Raw genomic sequence first — 20666 nt, 5'->3', positions numbered from 1 at the left:
CTTAACCTCTGAATCCATCCTCAAAAATCTAAATGTCAGTTTCAAACAGTACAAATTTGGAAGCCGTTCTTTTTTTTTAAATTTTACATTTACGACACTTTTTGGGGAAATGCGTATAGAAAAATATCCATCCCACCTTTTATGATTCTGTATTGGCTTCCTAAATAATTTATCTTTATCATAGTGCTATTTATAGAAGTATAAGTCTACAATGAAATATATAAAAATCGTAAAGAATGCGTAGACTTGCACCGAAATCGCATGAAAATGGCTAAAACGTGGTGCCGGTATTTGACCTTTATAGCGATAAAAATACAACGAAATTGACAAATCCAATTGATAAAATAGCTTTCTTGTTGCTTTATGAACATAAATTAACACCTACGTCTAAAATCGATGGTCACAGGGCGGCATGTTGCAGGACGTGCTCCTTGCATGCCCTGTGAAATGTTACTCTGTTTATATTTGAGGTGGGCCATCTGCTCGGTCCGTCAATTAATACTACAAAATAAATATAAGTATTTTTTTAAATACCGGGGGTCACAATTACCAGCAATATTCCGGCATAAATATTATCCTATGTCTACAGTGGCGTCAGTGGCGTGCATAGAGGGTATGCACAGGGTATGCAGATGATATTAAATTAAGAAAATCTCCAGTGCGAGTTATGAATACTTAAGGGTAGGCGTTTTATAACTCTTACAAAGCCTATACTTTCGTTTTTTATAACTCGTACTGGAGATATTCTCAATATTGTGCAGAGTTATAAAATGAAGAAAATCTATATACTTACTACATAGAATTTCACCGAGACAGCGCTGAAAGAAAATGTTATAGATGCATGGTCAGTGGCGTGCACTCCATACATGCACAAAAGCACTGCATACCCTAAAATTGGAATATAGCTCGCATTGGAGAGTATGCATACCCTGGTAAGAAACCCAGTGCACGCCACTGTGCATGGTAGGTGGTAAAATACATATATTATATACAGTGGCGAAACTAAGGATTGCAGGCATTGTAAGCGTTACAAAAAGCCGCCACTGTATGTTTATCCCCAGGATGCTCCAAGCTGCAATTGTGCCAAATATCATGAAGATCAAGGTAACAAACAAACAAACAGACGTACTTTCGCACTTACAGTGTTAGATTGGATAGGAGAATATATCGCATCGTTATTTTCTTTGGAGGTTTTTTATCCCGGGGCAAAATCGGCAACTGCGAAATTTTTTATAAAACCAAAATAAACGCGGACTATGTCTCGGGCAACAGCTGGTTGTTTTTGATTTAAAACCTGTTTTGAATCGAAAAACAACCTGTTCTTGTAAGTTGTTGATAAATAAATAGTATTAAAGATACCCACTTATCCTCGTGTTTACATATACTATGTTCTTTGTACTGACATATTGTTTTTGGTACATAAATGTTTTACATCTAAATATTATGCTTTTGCGAGCAGATACCGATAGGTTACGTAAATATGCAGCAAAGTCGCATATGTTTATTTATTAACATACCTATAGTTACCTACAACTTTTCCCGTTTTTCCATTTGTTTTCACGGTTCCCGCTGTTAGAATATGAATAGGTAATTTTATGATATTTAACGAATTTCCATTTCTACTAACAAAAAAAAAAATCTTTTCCATTAACTTTATTGAAGTTTACTTCCTTTTATGATGCTTTCTTTATGTTTTTTTTTTCTTTCTAAACTGTGATTTTAAAACCGGACTTCCCTCAACTCAATAGGTAGGTACTGACAGAATACCAGCGTTGTGGGCAGTGGTTCACAGGGTTTTTGACCAGGGTATGCATAACGAAGAAAGATGCCATAAAATAGAAAAAACCTTCGCATTTATGAGTGATACAAAAATTTTAAGTTAGGCAGAGCTTTTGTGCATCTATGAAGTGCACACCACTGGTTGTATCCGGAACATTAAGCTGAGTAAGAACCTTTTTATTGCCACCACGTTATTAATAACTAAGTATAAAATTTTAAGCTACTCTGTATGGAAGCCTGTTTGTGTTGTTTTGGTAAATAAACAAAGGCTGTTCCATTTTAAATAATCATAACATGAGCCAGCAGTTATTTTAAAAACACGGACGAAAACTCAAAAATTTAACTTATTTCTTTCCCAAGGTAATGGTTTTTTTTCAATACCTCATTTACCTAGGTCATCATTTAACTTGTTCTTTATCGGATGCACGATGGTCATCCGCTATCACATTCATATTAATTTACTGTATCATATCACATATCTTACAGTAAATTAATATGAAGTTAGACCAATTCTCACGCAAGTGTTTTATCTTTTAAGTAATCCCTAACATTTTAATAGGATTTTTCTGTAAGCTTACGTTTTATAATATAAACTTTGAACTTATTGAGACACCTCAAAGATTTCATTCAGTAATTTGTTATAAAACAATATACAGTTGCCCTTGAATGAATTAGCAATTGTATGTAGTCTAGTAAACTGCACAACGAGTTTATTTTTGCTTCTAATATTTATAATTTTACAGTCCTTTTTATTTTTAAATTTTGTTTTATTTTTATGGGTATAAATTAATTTTTCAAATACTTACTGACTATGCAAAGTCAATATTTTAACTTCTTATAGTTCTTATAGTATTATAAGTATTTATGTATATTATTCAAAAAATATTCAACAATCATCGTAGTAGCCATAACACAACATACGTTTACGGCTAGATGGCGATGTGTGTATTGTCGTAGTATATTTATTAATATATTCTTACATGTCTTATGAAAATATTGTTTTTTAATAAAATATAAAATTTGTTACTATCTTTTCATAAGACATGTAAGAAATAAATGAGTAGTTATACGAATGGTACTGTAATTCTACACTGTATGTAGGAATAATATGAGCAACATTTCAACAAAACATTACGACAGTTCATAATATGTAATTGTGTAAATGCTCCCATGGTAACAACAAAATTGCACGTACCAACAGATAAGTAATTACTAAATGAAATGATGTGAAAAGATGTTTAATGCACTGTATGGTGAATAATGGAAAAAATTACGCTTATCTAAACGATCATTTCCGTCTGTCTACAGTTCTATGATACCTACATCATCATATAGACCTATAGTCCGCTGCTGGTCAAAAGGCATAGGTCTTTTTTAGGGAGTTCGAAAATCCCGGCTCCCAGCGACCCGATTGATGTCGTCTGTCTAACACGTTTAGGGTCACCAACGCTGCGTTTACCAATGGACTGTTGGCAGTAACCCCCTGAGGGGTTGCTACGGCGTCAACGAGGGAGTAGACCCCGGGGCTCGACGATATCGGAGGGAAAAGTGGGGGATGTTGACCCGAGGGTGCCTCCATCGAGGACTCGGACCTCGGCTCGGTTTGACGTTGATCTGACTGTTCAGAGCGGGATTGCCATACCTCTATACCTACTACATTATTATAAAATTATTCAAGTTCAAATTCAAATTCAAAATTAATTTTTTTCAAGTAGGCCTACTTTATAAGCACTTTTGAAACTTTAAGCCAGTCTGTTTTAAGTGACTCTACCACCGGTTTGGAAAGCAGATTCCACTGAGAAGAGCCGGCAAGGAACTCTGCAGATTCCACTTTTCCAACATTTTATAGTTTAACAATCTTTAGAATTTTCCTGTTTTGTGAGAGATGAGAGCGGAGTAGCCTGCTTCCAAGCAGCCTTGTCGTTAAGGAATTCATCAATCGTGTAGTAACCACGATTTGTTTAATGGGTTTTATTATATTGTTTTAACTTAGGTAAAGGCAGATCTAATATTACCTTCGGTATCATGTTATATAAGCAAAAACCCATCCCCACAAATTATTTATGTACTTTTCTCAGATTTATTGTCTGTCTATCCTCACGTCATAGTTTATTTACCTACAACCTACTCTAGTCTCTAGGTAGGTATATATATCTAATCACGTACGTATATTTTTAATTGACTGTAAAACAATTTATTGGCTAATACATCGATAATGCATGCGATACGACATTATTTCATACTTTCACGAAAGAAAGTGTGTTCTAACAGTACATTATGATACTAGTTTGCTATGTTGAATGTTGATACTTTTATGATGATACTAGCTGATCCCAGCGCCATCTGTCGGGCTGATTTGTGAATCCAAACCATCCAGGGTGCCACCCAAACGCATACCGAAAAATTCAATCAAATAGGTCCAGCCGGAATTCAGTGACACACACACGCACACAAGAAATATATATATAACGATTTGCCAACGCGTTTAATAGGTTTTACGTTTAACACTTTTGCAAGGATATAACAGACAGGTTTGCTAGTGTGCTAATTGAATGTCAATCATTTTATAATGATAAATGCACGTGCTAAAAAATATAAAGAATGGAAGGCCAAGGTATTCAGATATTCACTTCAATACCCACAATGTTCAGGATGGCACTTAGATCCTTCATTAATTAACAGTATTATTGAAGCTAAATACCTAGTTTCTTAGCAGGAATTATTTATTCTAATGACTACTATTCTTCCTTACTATTAAAGTATTCATTTTATAAAAGACATCTTTAAAGCCCAGAAACCTGCTTTAGAGCAGTGTTGTGGGTCTGTACTCTATAAACCTCACTTCCCAAGGAGTGAAATAAAACAACTGTACTGACTCTAATACTGTATATTAAGCTTCTCTATAATTCATATTACTTGTTACCTTCAAATGACTCTACTACAAGTTTGGAATGCTGTCTTCGGCAGAGAAGACCACTGGCCAGAAACTCTACCGTCAACTCTACCGAAAATAACAGACTTGTACCTAAATGTTATTAATCACTATATATTTATATATATATATATATATATTTTATTTATATTTATATATTTGTATAATTTTTAAATCTTATTTATTGCACCACCTACCTCTTTTCTACGTTTTTTCCTTTTACGCCATTGGTTGCCTGGAAGAAATCGCTATGTAGCGATAAGGCCACCAAATTGTACTCTCTTGATTGTATTTATATCTTTGTAACTACTTTTTGTTTCTTTGGTGTACAATAAAAGTGTATTCATTCATTCATTCACTATTAAAAAATAATTAAACAATTATATCCGGTGCTTACAATTCTGAAATAATCCATGCAGTGTGAACTGCTGACTACGTCATAGAAACCTATCAAAAATCTCATGATTTCACAACCTATCATGAACTTTAAAAGTCAAGAAAGATTTATTCAAAGGTTTCGCCTTCAGACTAAGGTTTACTTTAACTTTTTGGGGCAGTTGCTATATATTTTTAAGATAAGAGTCGCAGGTTCGAATCCGGTTTGTTCCGAATAGTTTTAAATGCATTTTAAATTTAAAAAAACTTCACATACCTTTGTGAAAGTTATGGGTAACTTTCAGGCTGCTGAAAAGATACAGATGCGAGCTGGAGATCAAACTCAGCACTATTAGCACAGGAGACGAAAATTTGGCCCACCACGCTGGCCCAGTGCGGATTGGTGGACTCCACATATTTTAGAAAACATTATATAGAACTCAGGCATGCAGGTTTCCTCACGATTTTTCCTTCACCGACAAAGCAAGTGATATTTTTCATAACTTTAAACACCCATAACTTAGAAAAGTTACAAGTGCGTGCTGGGATTCGAACTCGGCCCCTTGAAATTAATAATTATAAGCATTTAAAATATTACAATGAATGAATGAATACACTTTAATTGTACACCACATAAACATATAGAAAAAATTGTAAATAAAACTTTAACAGAAAGTATACAATTTGGCGGCCTTATTGCTACATAGCAATCTCTTCCAGGCAACCAAAGGCGTAAAACACAGCTCAAGAAGAGAGGTAGGTGATGCATATAAATAAACATATAATATATTTGCATATATACCTATATATACATATTAAATATAAACATATAATAAACTTACAATATAATATATAAATACTGTTAATTAATATATACCTATAGAATGAATATCAATCTATATATATGTAAAAGAGAAAGTGTGTGGGTATGTTCCGTATAGGCTCCGAAACGGCTGGACCGATTTCAATGAAACTTTCGGGTATCTCCGGATTGACCTGGCAAGTAATCCTGTAAAATTGGGGACTATCGGAGCACACCTATTTTTGAACTGTCAAATACAGCTTTTATTTACTATGATGATATTCTATTGTTGGGTGTACATGGGTGTAGATAATGATCTTCACCCGCTCGAGAAGAGAATGAATAAGGAGAGAAATAAATGATTTAATATATTATGAGAATTAAATTAAAAATTTAATGATGTAAGTTTATTGTTTAAATAAAATAAAGCAAAATCTAGCCCGGCGAAGTCTCGTCTAGGCTGGGTACGCTAGTAATACATAAATATAAACACTATTGTCAAACCTTAAACAAAACAGAAGAGAATAGGCATTTTAAGGTTCCGGAGGATCAGGCAAAAAAAGAACTAACAAGTTTTTTAAAAATGGTAGTAGACTGTACCTCTGGGATTTCAAGAGGCAAGGCATTCCAAAGCTTAAAAGACTGAATAGTGAAAGATCGGTGGAATAAAGATGAATTATGTGAAGGCCTTAAGATCAGCTTCCTTGCAGTACGGAGAACTACAATGTAAGAAAACTAAATTAAAAAGAAAGAAAAAGTTATTTAAACTTGTAATTTTGGAGGATTGCATTCGTTCTTACCCTATTCGCACTACTGCTTCAGTATCCTCAATTTAGAATTATATAAATCAGATAGGCAAGTAGAGTCTGTCTACATAATCCAACATTGCAGTAATCCCCGGCAGCCGGTGTTAGTTATATACCGTTATGTAACCTAACCTACATTACTATGTTGGATATTACATAAATTTTATCTTTGTATCTCGCAGGAGGCACACGTAAGAAAATATCGGAAATTAATTTCCGTTTCAAGTACCTATTTAAATGGTGGAAAAATCATTTCCTTTCTTTATGACTTTGAAGTAGTCGGCTACTAAAAATCTTTTGGACCCCCCTACTCCTCTAAGGTGAGCCTTAGAGGCGCAGGGGGGTCGAAAGAACAATACATCAGGATAGTCAGTGAAACCACTATACATATACGTATGTTTAAACATACATTATACATAGAGTGTGTTGTTCTGATAAAGCTCGTTTTTCCTGATTAACGGTATTTTTGGCAAAAACTTGTTTGATTTCTTCAAATAGTTGAATGTTTAAACAAGATATATATAAGTAGGCAGCAAAAACTCAACCATTTCTTGTTTTCTAAACTAATAACTTCCTTTGTGGGAAACTTAACACAAAATATTTATATTTAAAATAATGGAGCTGCAAAATGAGGGACTGTTCACATTTATCAGGGTTTCCATTATTTTTTTTTATTCCAGTACAAGTTAGCCGTGACTGCACTCTCTTAGATTTAAGTGCGTTTATCTAGGTATGGCAGTTGTATTAAACCCATTCCCATATGGTTTCTACACGGCAACGTGTAGAAACGTCGCTAAATCGCTTAGCGAACAGTCTCTGTATGTAGGATGGCCGAAAACCCCAGACCAGATCAGAGAAAATTCAGAAATTATAAATATCCGAATTCCGCACGCCGGGAATCTAGATGAGATTTTGACCTACGGAAATAAATAAATAAATAAATATACTAAGACAATACATTATACACACAACGTCATCTAGTCAGCGTAGCTTGTTTTATGGGTACTAAGATGACTGATGAATATTTTTATGAATAATATACATAAATACTTATAATATACAGATAAACACCCAGACACTGAAAAACATTCATGTTCATCACAAAATCATTTTTCAGTTGTGGGAATCGAACCCACGGCCTTGGACTCAGAAAGCAGGTTCGCTGCCCACTGCGCCAATCGGCCGTCAAACGGTACCAATATTCATGTACAGTGGGTTATAGCTAAGTACAAGAAAGGATGATACGTATGATAGCCTAATAGCCTGACATCAAAATTAATATCTACTCTCGGATTCGATTTTTCAAAAATTTCTCATGGCACTGTACCTCGTTAGAGAAAACAAAACTAGCTCCATATTTTATGGCGAACCAAAGTTTCTAATATTCTACTAGGCTGTACACTTTCCCATAATTATACCTATACGTAATATAATTAGGTATGTTGAAAGCATTTAAGCAAATTAGACTTAACTAATTCTATTTAATTTTAATCTTGCACACGTTGCACAGAACTTTGTTTTTTAACTTTGACTTATTTAGCTTCGGTTAGTTTAGATTAGTCTATCATTCCATAAAATGATTATCCCTTTGTTTGTTATTCACTACGTTGGCATACAGTGATGGCAACTTTATGTAACTATTACCTTCAGGTTTATAGTCAAATCGTATATCAAACCATTACCGGCCCATTACAGGGCACGGGTGTCCTCCCACAAAGAGGAGGGAAAGGCCGTAGTCCACAACAATAGCCCAACTAATATTTTGAATTCATTAAATTAAAAAAAATATAAAACTGTGCAAAAATTAGACGCGCTGCTTTCCATCGAACTCGGTCACCCAGAAAGGGAGGCCGAATTTATTTACTACGCTCATTTATTTTTGACATATTTGATAATTAAGTTAAACCCATGGGTACATGCGAATTGCTTTATACAGCGTTTCATCAGGCGACTGGAAAGTAGACCGGCGCCCTGTCAGCACCGGCTTCCCCAGTAGCTACGGACCTTCCGACTAGTAATCAATGCTATTAAGTTTTTAAATTGTTTAAATTTAGAGTGAAACTGTTCGTACGTTGAAAAACTGTTAAGTGTGTGTTTACCTAGACGCATTGTTATGATAGTTTCGTACTGCGGTTACGCTCCCAACCATTACGGTAGCTATTGGATAATTGTTGTCATCTGTGCAATTTTATTGTGAGTTACGTCTGCCTCGGTTCATGGATAAGGTGGTTTGCGTGTTAAATACTTTCTTACCTATTAAAATTCAGTTTTTTTTTTTACGTTAATCTTCTTTGATTTTTGATATTTTATCACTATTCTTAAGTAACCTTCAAAAATGGTGTTGCTAAGAATATCGTCATCATCATCATATAAACCCATTACCGGTCCACTACAGGGCACGGGTCTCCTCCGACAATGAGAGGGGGGTTAAACATTATGTAGAACTCTCAGGCATGCAGGTTTTCTCACGATGTTTTCCTTCACCGTTAAAGCAAGTGATATTTTAATTACACAAACTTACTATTCTAAGTGATGCATATTATACATTATATTAATTTTAATTAGTCAGGGTTAAAAAGTACCTAGGAACTTTCCACGAACGTTAATATATATGGTCGCGATATCGTTATCGGAAGGAAGGACGCTTCCCCTCCATTATCCTTTGTATTTCGTAATGGCGGCCGATAACGTGGTCAGAGTGCAGTGTACCGGGGATGTTTTGATGAGCGGTTATTTTTTTTTATTAATTTTTTTTTCAGTTACTACAAAGTATTTTTAGTAAGACATTTTACAAACATTCCGTCAGACTGTTAAACATTTTGATTACGAGATCGGTTCTTATAATATATTTAGATGCTAAAACAAATGATGTTTTATGAATGGTTTAACGATGGGAGCTGCAAATGGTTACTTAAATAGCATTTACTAGTCCCTCACAAAAACATCTCCATACCAATAACTATAAAAAATCGTAGCTTGAGCCATTTGGCAGTCGATTGGCGCAGTGGGCAGCGACCTTGCTTACTGATTCAAAGGCCGTGGTTCGATTCCAACAACTGGAAAATGTTTGTGTGATGAACAGGAATGTGTTTTAGTGTCTGGGTTCTATGTATGTTATAAGTATTTTTTTGTATATTATTTATCAAAATATTCATCAGTCATCTTAGTACACATAACACAAGATACGCTTACTTTGGGGTTGGGTTTACTAATGGCAGTGTGTATATTGACGTAGTATATTTATTTATTTATAATTTACTGATTGGTCTATTATTGATACTTAAACAATCCTTAAGTAATGTATGCTGCATTTAAAGAATATGTTAAAACACATTTATTACAGCGATGTTACTATACAGTTGATGAATTTCTTAATGACAAGGTTGCTTGGAAGCATCCGGCTCTGCTTTCATCTCCTACAAGATAGAAAAATGAATGTTAAAATGTCAAATGTAAATAGTTGATGTTGGACAAGAGCAACTGCTGAGTTTCTTGACGGCTTCTTCTCGGTAGAATCTGCCTTCCGAACCAGTGGTAGAGTCACTACACACAGACAGACTTGACGTTTCAAAAGTGCTTTTATTAGGCCTACTTGAAATAAATGATTTTATTTCTTTTATCTTATTCCGAATTCGTTTAGTTTTGTTTCGTTTAGTTGCATCGGTTGAGCTGTTGACAAACAAACAGACACATTTGGTGATCGCAGTAGATGGCATTAGTACTAATAGCACAGGGGATTATGCTACCCGATCACCGTTATATTCCATTATTTACCTTGTAACACTAACTGTTAACTTTAAACCTTAAAGGGGCGGATAAACTAGTTTTCTTATAAGCCGGAAACGCATCGGTGGCTCCTCTAATGCGGCAGATATCAGCGGGGGTGATCACTTAACATCGTTTTCCCGCTATTAATATTTAAAAAAAAAACCATAAAGACAGTTATTTCAGTAGCTCCTTATCATATTGTATACACGCTCATTGTGTTGGCGTAATACAATGCCTCGGCTAATATGATCATTAAATTTTATCTTTAATTTCCATGAACTGTATAAATACACATCTAAACGAGCACAATAACTTCTAGGAATACCATTATTATCAAGGAATGTTGGCGATAAAACTGGGATATTATTTTTTTTATACAGCGTGTAACAGAATTACGATATAATATTGAACGATGCATAAGTATATTTCATAAAGAATCGCTCTGTAAAAATATTAAAACCAAAGAAGCAAATTAATTTTTTTATACAAACGGATTCAAAACATTCTAGGTAATTACTTATGACAACCCTATTGAAGATAAAAGACCGACACGCGCAAATAACTGTTGTCTAGTAGGCTAAGATCCTGCTTTCTAAGTCCAAGGCCGTGGGTTCGATTCCCACAACCGGAAAATGTTTGTATGATGAACATCTGTTTGTCTGAGTGCTTATATGTATATTATAAGTATTTATGTATATTATTCATAAAAATATTCATCAGTCATCTTAGTACCCGTAACATAAGCTACGCTTACTTTGGGACTAGATGGCGGTGTGTGTATTGTCGTAGTATATTTATTATTATTGTTTATTACTCTAGTTTTAAGCGGTGATAGCGCCGTGGGTAGGAGCTCGACTTCACTTTCGGAGGCCGAGTTCCAATCCTAGCACGCACCTCTAACTTTTCTAAGCTGTGTGCGCGAATCCTGCATGCCTTAGAATTCTACTAAATGTTCTCAAATGTGTGTGGAGTCCACCAATCCGCACTGGGCCAGCATGGTGGACTACGGCCTTAACCCCTTCTCATGGTCGGAGGAGACTTATGCCTTGTGGTGGGCCGGCAATTGATTGATATGATTATGAAGTATGGAATCTAACAAAATTCAAAATTCATTTATTTCAAGTAGGCCTAATTAATAAGCACTTATGAAACGTCAAGTCTGTTTGTAGTGACTCTACCACCGGTTCGGAAGGCAGATTCCACTTAGAAGAGCCGGCAAGAAACTCAGCAGATTGCTCTTTTCCAACATCATTTTAAATTTTAACAAACTTTAGAATTTTTCTGTTTTGTGAGAGATCAGAGCGGAGTGGCCTGCTTCCAAGCAGCCTTGTCGTTTAGGAATTCATCAATTGTGTAGTATGGTTACTACGATTACGATTTATTAAATGTGTTTTAATATTTTGTTTAAACTTAGGTAAAGGTAGATCTAATATTACCTTCGGTATCATGTTATAAAAGCATATACCCATCCCCACAAAGGATTTCTGTACTTTTTTCGGACGATATGCAGATATCACTAATTTATGTCCGTTTCTAGTTACTCGACTGTTTATATCGACTTTTTGTTAATTAATAATTACTTATGTTTTGTTTAATAATGATAATATTACTATAAATATATTGCGAGGACACTGTAAGTATACCTATTTCTTTAAATTTGGTACGAAGGGATTCGCGTGGTCTAAGTGTATATATCGATCGCACAGCTCTTTGCACAGCTTTAGTATAACGCAATTGTTTTTGTTTTCAGAGATAAGATTTGCAGTCACGTCGAGATCCCCATACTAACAAGATGCTGCTTCTGCTTACCCCTGAGAAAAGGTCTCATCGCCTTCGCCTACATCAACTTAGTAAGTAGAAAGTTGTATTTGCATGCTTGCAATCGTAGAGTCTGGTTTGAGTATCGAAACACTGTAACGTCAAAGAAAATAGCACCTTGTGACCTTAGTTTTCAAGTTGAATATCCCGAATTACTGGCTGTATTGTCGACGAGTATCGAAACACTCGTCAAAGAAAAAAGCACCTTTTGACCTTAGTTTCAAAGTCAAAGTCAAAGTTTAAAATATCTTCATTCAAGTAGGCCCATAGGTGGCACTTTTGATGCGTACATAAGAGTTACACGGTAGTGAGATGATGGCGATAACCACATTCGTAAACTTAAAACTAAAGCTACGAGGGTTCCAAACGCGTCCTGGTTTAAGAAGAAGCCCACAACAAACTTAGCCGGGTGTTTTTTTTTTGTTATCACCATCTCACATTGTCACTTAAAATTGTTAGAAGGGCAACCTGGTTAGAGCAATCATTCCCACCCTAGCTATTTTATCGATTACGTAGTTCTTTATACTATAATAGGACTTGTCTATAAGCTTACGTTTAATACAAACTTTGAACTTTTTAAGAGAATTGCCAAGATTTCAATGGGTAGTTTATTGTAGAATTGTATGCAATTTCCTTTAAACGAATTATGATTTTTTTGTAACCTAGTATATTGCACAGTAAGTTTATTTTTACTTCTAATGTTTAAGTTGAATAACCCGTATTTACTGGCTGAACTTGAGTTTTCAAAAAGGGTGAATTACTCTGTTCTTGAGATTATTATCGGTAGAATACTTTTTTTTTTCACTGCAAGTGGGCATATGATTAAAATCTCACTTGTGGTAAGTGACGATGCAGTCTTAAATGGTAGCGTGCTAACCTTTTAGGGGCATGGCTTTTGTAGTTAAACCATACGATTCTACGTGTCATCTTACCAGAACAGGGCAGTGGGCAGCGACGCTGCTTTCTGAGTCCAAGGCTGTGGCTTCGATTCCCACAACTGGAAAATGTTTGTGTGATGAACATAAATGTTTTTCGGATCTCCCATTAATTTTGGAATTCGTTTTATAATAGGCATGTGACAAATTTCATCAACATTGGTGCACTATTTGAAATGAAATAATATGTAAGTGTGTTTATTTATATGTTTGTTTATTTGTCCTTCCGACTCGCCTTAACTAAGGAACCGATCAACTTGATTTTTGGCACTGAGTTAGGTGAAGGGACGATGAGTAACATAGGCTTCTTTTTATCCTGGGAAACAAACAGTTCTCGCGGGATTTGTAAAAAACCATCATAAACGCGGACTAAAAAGCGAGTAACAGCTAGTATGTACAGTAAAGCATGTATGTAACAAACAGATACACTTCCAAAATTAAAAAACACTATTAAAAATTTATAAAAAAAAAAAAAGATTAAAAATATTATTATGAATTGGCATATTTGAATAAAGAAAGTTTTGACTCGACTTCGTTCTCACCACGAGATCGGCATTTATATTATTTACTAGTAAACGTTAATTGCACAACAAACCGGTTAAGTTTTTAAAGCATTTGACCGGGAATCTACCGAGCATCTCACATTATTTTATTTCTACAACGACCTTGTGGTGTAACAGAGATTTCTCGCTGCTTCATTTTATATACGATGCATTTTTCATATAAAACATCATACCGGAACGGAAGTGGTGATAGCTCAAAGGTCGACATCACTTTAGGGGGGCCGAGTTCGAATCCCAGCACCTCTAACTTTTCTAAGTTATGTGCGTTTTAAGTCATTGAAAATATCACTTGCTTCGACGGTGAAGGAAAAAATCGTGAGGAAACCTAGTTCTACATAATGTTCTCAAAGGTATGTGGAGTCCACCAATCCGCACTAGGCCAGTGTGGTGGACTACGGCCTTTACCCCTTCTCATTGTGGGAGACCCGTGCCCTGTTGTGGACCGGTAATGGGTCGATATGATGAACGTTACAAAATTATGTTTACATAGAAGTGACGTCATAATTTTGAATACGCCGTTTCACATGTTAAAAGTTTATTTATTGAAAAAAAAAATCAAGAGTCAGAAGTCAAATATTTCTTTATTCAAATAGGCACATAGAAGGCACTTTTGATGCGTACATTCCATGTAAAATATGATATAGAAGTGAGTTGATGGCGATAACTATATTCGCGATAATTAACTACGAGGGTCCTAATACCAATCTAACTACGATTATAAATAAAAATAAGTTTTAGTAGATTAATAGATAAATACAATATTTTAGCGATTTGTTACTGTCATAATGCCCATTTTATACCTGGCTATATATTAAGTTATTTACGCAATTTTTATTTTAAATCCCAATTATACAATTTCAGGTGCTGACAGTGGTGGTGACCACTCTGCTGTCGATGTACATCTCCTACATGAGGTACTCGGAGACACAGCTGCAGGACTCCTCGGAATACCCTCGACTGATCGCAGACACCACGGCACTGGTGTTGGAAGTCGGCATGACCATCGTCTTCATAGTGGCTTTACATTTGGTAAGTTATAAATCGGGTCTTCTAGTAACCTATAATATTAAAAAGGGTCCTATAAATTGGCTTAGAGACGTTTCTGTGAGCAGATAATAGACAACGCAGATAAATCTCTATCCCTACTAATATTATAAATGTGAATGTAAGTTTGTTTGTTACGCTTTCACGCAAAAACTACCAAACCGATCATCACGAAACTTTGTACACATATTCCTGAAGGTATTAGAAGTAATATAGGATGCTTTTTATTCTGAAATTAAGCTCAGTTTTCTCGGGAGAGGGGACGAAAGTATTTGACGATTTTACACTAGACTTAGATATCCTAAACACATAAAGTGCTGCCACATTTATGAGGCACATGTCTTTCGAAAAACAAAAACAAAAGCGGACGAAGTCGCGGGCAACAGCTAGTAGTTAATAAATAAATATATTACGACTGTACTAACATCACCATCTAGCCCCAAAGTAAGCGTAGCTTGTGTTATGGGTACTATGATGACTGATGAATATTTTTATGAAAAATAAACATAAATACTCATACCTAATATAGTAACAAATATTATAACAAACTAATCTTAGTAAAACAAAACATTAATCTTTATAAATAAAGTGGATATAAACAATCGACTTACTACTAGAAACGGTCATAAATTAGTGATTTCAGCATATCGTCTTATGAAAGTACAGAAAAATGTTGTGGGGTTGAGTATAAGCTTTTATAACATGCTACCGAAAGTAATATTAGATTTTATTTTTTACATTACATAAGTTTAAAGAATGTGTAAAAACACATTTAATACATCGAGGTTACTATACTATTGATGGATTTAACATGATATAAAATTAACATATTACATATTATTATTATAGTTTCGGGTTTATTTAGTTAGCTACCATAGTATTTATTTTATTACTGTTTTTTAATATTTATTTCGCTTGTTTCTTTTGTTACTTAAATAACTTTAGCTGAAATTTAAATATTAAAACGTGGTCAGTGGATGGCTACAAACAAAAACAAACATATCGATAAATAATTAAGATACACAGTGTAAAAGGTAAATACATAACTTAAACAACTACAACTACAGCTATATAATATTACAATAGAATGTAAAGTTTACAGACTATCACTAGAGAAAAGATGACTCCGCCACATGTCCATCTGTTTGGCCAATAAATATTGTTCAATTTGGTTCTTAAATCCAAACTTGTTTTCATTATTATTGCTTGCGATTAGACTGAACGGTAGACGACCATCTTAAGTTAGCAAGTCTAGTAACAAAAGTAGACTCACAAACTCACTATTTCAATGTCAACGTATGCACCACCACGTGACGCCAATGTCAGAGTAATGGCATCTTATGACGTCAATGTCAGTGCCAATATCCGACCAATTTAGTTAAGTAGCAATGGTATGAAATTTATTAATGGTTTGGTAATCGCTTGTTATCTTTATAATATTATAAATGTGTTTCTTTGTTTGTTTGTCCTTCCTTTACGCCCTCACTAAGCAACCACTCAACTCGATTTGAAATTTCGACATTGAAAGTTTATTATAACGCACTATCTAGTAAAATAAAGTTTATTTATCACAAAAAAATATTTCTACATAATTAAAGAACACATAATAATATAATTAAATTTGGAACACTTATTAGTTAAAGACAGTTATCGGAAAACCAAGTTTAATTCAACATTAAAATTTTAGATTTTATATTTATTGAATCAATTATATCACCGGAATGAGCCCGCAGATATAGCTTATAGCTTATAGCTAACTTATAGCTAACTTAAGGGTGTCGGTTTTTCGTGACGGTGTGCGCGCGCTTATAATTTTTCCCTAACGCGCCAAAAGAAATATAACTTCAAAAACCGTAATAATCGAAGACGAAAAACGCGGACAGTTACTTATATAGGAATATCTTCAATAGAATAACACTCGAGATCATAGCGAGACAGTTAATGTCGATTATAAAACATAATCGGCACAACCTCTGAAACTGACCTCAGATGCATTGACGTCTGACGAGCCTAAAAAAAGCTCTCCTTTTCACACCGTATCCCCTGGAAAAGCATAGTACTATTTTTTGTCGTGTCAATTTATTGAATGAAAGAAAACATTTCGTTGTTTACCACAGATTATATGAATGCAAGTTAGATAGAAACCACAATTTCGATTTAATATGATATACCAGCGACCGAAAAACACATTTGCGTTCTCTGGCTAGAACTTTTCTTGAGACAGCCATAGAACCTTTATTATTTATCTTTATTTCGGAAAAGAAAACTAAAAATGAAAACTTTATTCCCGAAAACGGTTTGCGTGAGATTTAAAAAACGAACAATGTAACCTTGAGCTTAGCAAATATCCGGAAATTCTTTCCATTCTGTTGTCTACTGCTTCTTTCTGTGTCATCTTCATCGTCATATCAATCTACAGGGCACGAGTCTCCTCCATGAAAACATAATAGAGAACTCTCAGGCATGCAGGTTTCCTTATGATGTTTTCCTTCGCCGTTGAAGCAAGTGATGTTTTAACTACTTATAACGCATATAACTTTTCTCAGTTAGAGTTGCGTGTTGGGATTCGAACTCATTCCCCCGAAATTGAAGTCCAGCTCCTACCCACTGGGCTATCACCTGCCTGTGAAGTTTTACAGTATTATTTCTGTGCGTTACGTTTCTTAATAAGCCTATGATAACTTTCACTAGATAGTGAAAACAGTTATAGCCTTTAAAAGAAATATTTAGGTGAAACGTGTTGACCCGGAAGAGTTAAAGCTATACGCTAACTAGATCTACAGAGCGGCCTTGCCGGTCCATTAGTCTCGTAAAATAATGAATGGAAATCACCAAATAAAGAAAGACTGTTAACAAAAGTAAACCTGACTTCATTAAAAGTGCTAATCGGTATGCAGTTGACCGATCGCCTTGTTTTCACTGTTTTCTTGCAACTACTGGAGATTCTATTGTCTAAAGGTTGTCTGTAATAGATTGCTTTCAGCGTTAAGGCCGCTTTTGTCTACTTTTTTTTTATTGTTATTTTTTCATCTCTATAATTTATTCGTTTTCTTTTTTTTTTTTTAATTATTAACAATGCTTAAAAATAAATTAAAAAACTATTAAAAATTTATAAAAAAAAAAAACTTCCACCCTCCGCTTGCGGGGCTTCTGAATGCCCAAGCAACCGGTGGTCAGGGTTTCAGAGTCCCTCCTCACAATACGCGCCGTTTCAAGGACTACTGCCTTCTGTATCCGACCCTTGATCCAACAACCAAGTGAAAGCTTCTTAAGATGTTGGTTATTGTTATTATTGTTACTTTGTGTTATCTGTTTATGTTTCGCTTGCAATACAGTGATTCTTCTTTCTTCTTCTGTTTTTATGTTATCCTTACTGATATTATAAATGCGAAAAAGATTTTCGAGCGGAGACCAATCCCCCAAAATCTAACATTTAACATTTATGTAGGGGTTAAATGTTTTTTGTCATAGATAGTAGCTGAAAATTCTCTAACAGAATGGAGTTCAGGTAATTTTATATGATAAAGGTATTTGACAGTTGAGAACGTAAATTTCGAAATTCCGCAAGTCTCCAAATTGCCAAAACAGACATCTGCCAAATCGTGGGTTCCCATTGTCTATGGTTGCCGTATGGCTTCTTGACCGAGACTCTATCTTGGCTATGAATTCCATTACTAAATCTACTCTTTATTCCAGGAAAACAAAGGGTTCCCTCGCGGTGTGTATATAAAAATCCGCAATAAGATCGGATTATTAACGCGGGCAACATCCAGTATGTAATACAGACACATATTTTATACGGTTTTTTTATAAACCCGTGGAGCTGATTTTTTTATAATAAAAGTGGGATAAAAAGCCTATTTTAGTCTCATTTTTGTTTGTATTTCTTTAACGCCTTTACTAAGCAACCGATCTGTCTATTTTTGGCCTATTTAGATTTTTATTTACAAAACAAACGGTTCCCACAGGATTTGTAAAAAAACCGTATTAGATGCAAACGAAGAACGCAGGCGACAGTTAAAGCTAAAACTCGCGCAAAACAAAAAAGGTACGTAATCATAGACAATATAAATCAGTGTTGTTTTTTTTAATTCCAGAAACGCGTACTTCTCATGAAGGTTTACCTGTACTTCGAGATAGTGTTCTCAATAATCGGTTTCGTGTACAGCATCGCTTTCCTCACCAGGGAAACGGCTAGCGAGCTGTTCCTGATACTTTTCCAACTGGGTAAGTTATACAAGAGCTAGCTTACTCTTTTTTTTAACGTAGACACTGATTAGGGGTAACTGCCATACCCCTAACAGGTTAGCCCGTTACCATCTTAGATAGATTGCAGTCAAGGGCTAATTTGAAGTGGAATTTTAGACACAGATTACTTTGTGATCGGTTTCTTCTACCAGGGATACAGCAGTTTAGCATGTTAACTTGCGCTTTTTGAATTTAATTTAACTGAATTTAGTTTTGTTTTTTTTATTAATCTCACTAAAATTCAGTGGCATTATTAAAATATAAAACCTTATATTAAGTTATGGTTGGTATGGCGTTAATAACTGCGACTCGTGCCCGTTTTCACTAATGACGAACAAGGCAATGCCTCAATAAGAAACGCCTAATTTAAGGAGATCCGGCGAATTGTTGATGTATGCTGTAAGTTGGTGAAACATTTTTTTTCATTGACATCGTCTAAGTCATTATGCATACCATTTAGGCGATGCCTAGGTTTAGTGAAAACGGGCATCAGTCTTGCACTGTCATCAAGCAGTGTTATCGATTTTGGGTTTTCTTGATGCACATTATGTTTATTTAATCTTTTATTGTTTTTGATTTATTATGTAACTGTTATATGAAATAAACTTATTGTTATTGTCATTTTTAAGTCTACATTTGTTTTATTTTATTTTCCAGTGGTACAAATCTATCTGGTGATCTTAATTTGGAGTTCCATAGTGAAGATGAAGAGAGACGGAACCGTGAAGTACACCCGCGATCAGGACCTCGCATAGTGATAATCATAAAGTATCATAAAGTAGCTTCTTATTTAGGTTAATTAAGTTACCGAATAATATTAAGCTATAATTTTTCCCAATATTTGGCTGTACGGTGACATACCTTTGCCTTTTCGAACGGGAACTAAAAAAAATTGTCCAAGCTCTTTAGTTCGTATCCGTGGAAATTGATTAAACATATAATAATTAAGAACATACAGAAACCGTGTATACGACTTATATTGAAGTACAGAATCACTCCACTCAAGTAGTGTTTCTTAAACAGGCGGTTATTCCATTTAGCAGTTCACAGTAATTATTTTACCTCTAATGTTCTAAACATTTACATGGGGAAAAATTTGTGAGCTAGCAACATTCAGCGAAGTGCAATAATTGCTGAATGAGGGTTTCGTATATTCTTAAATCTGTGTAATTAAATTGACTATTTTTTTTCCTGGTGATAAATGCACATGGTACCCAAACATATATACGCGCAATTCTATTGAAGATAACGTATATTTTTAAAGCTAACTATGAATTAATATACGATGTACAAATTGTAAGCTTTCGGAATATAGTAATTTAAAATCTGTGATTGCTACTAAAATTCTAAAGATAGGATAGACAGAGTCTGCTTTTGTAAAAAAAAAATACAGTTATATAAATAAATAAATATTTCTTGTAATAATTGTTATAACTTGTAGATGTCGCCATATTGTGACTTTTAATATTATATCAATGGTAATAAATTATATAGCTCCTTGACCAAATATACAACGTGTAAAGGAAAACCGAAATGATACTTCACAGGATTTATTTATTTAGAGCTACATTATGTACTGTCTCTGAGAATTTTCTA

The 20666-nt window shown here is 34.6% G+C and overlaps 1 protein-coding gene across 1 annotated transcript in view; it reads left to right on the top strand.

Moving 5' to 3' along the window:
• The window catches only part of LOC120631569, a 39195-nt gene extending 18732 nt beyond the window's left edge, over positions 1-20463 (top strand). The window contains exons 2-5 of the mRNA XM_039901204.1: positions 12213-12312; positions 14640-14807; positions 18920-19049; positions 19728-20463. Coding sequence (XP_039757138.1) covers positions 12213-12312; positions 14640-14807; positions 18920-19049; positions 19728-19825 — 496 coding nt within the window. The 3' untranslated portion in view covers positions 19826-20463. The remainder of the gene's footprint in view (positions 1-12212; positions 12313-14639; positions 14808-18919; positions 19050-19727) is intronic.
• The last annotated feature ends 203 nt before the right edge of the window (positions 20464-20666 follow it).

Source organism: Pararge aegeria, chromosome 18 (genome assembly GCF_905163445.1).
Source record: "Pararge aegeria chromosome 18, ilParAegt1.1, whole genome shotgun sequence".
Classification (NCBI taxonomy): domain Eukaryota; kingdom Metazoa; phylum Arthropoda; class Insecta; order Lepidoptera; family Nymphalidae; genus Pararge; species Pararge aegeria.
Note: the sequence above shows the minus strand (reverse complement) of the source record. Positions and strands in the feature narration are given on the sequence as shown.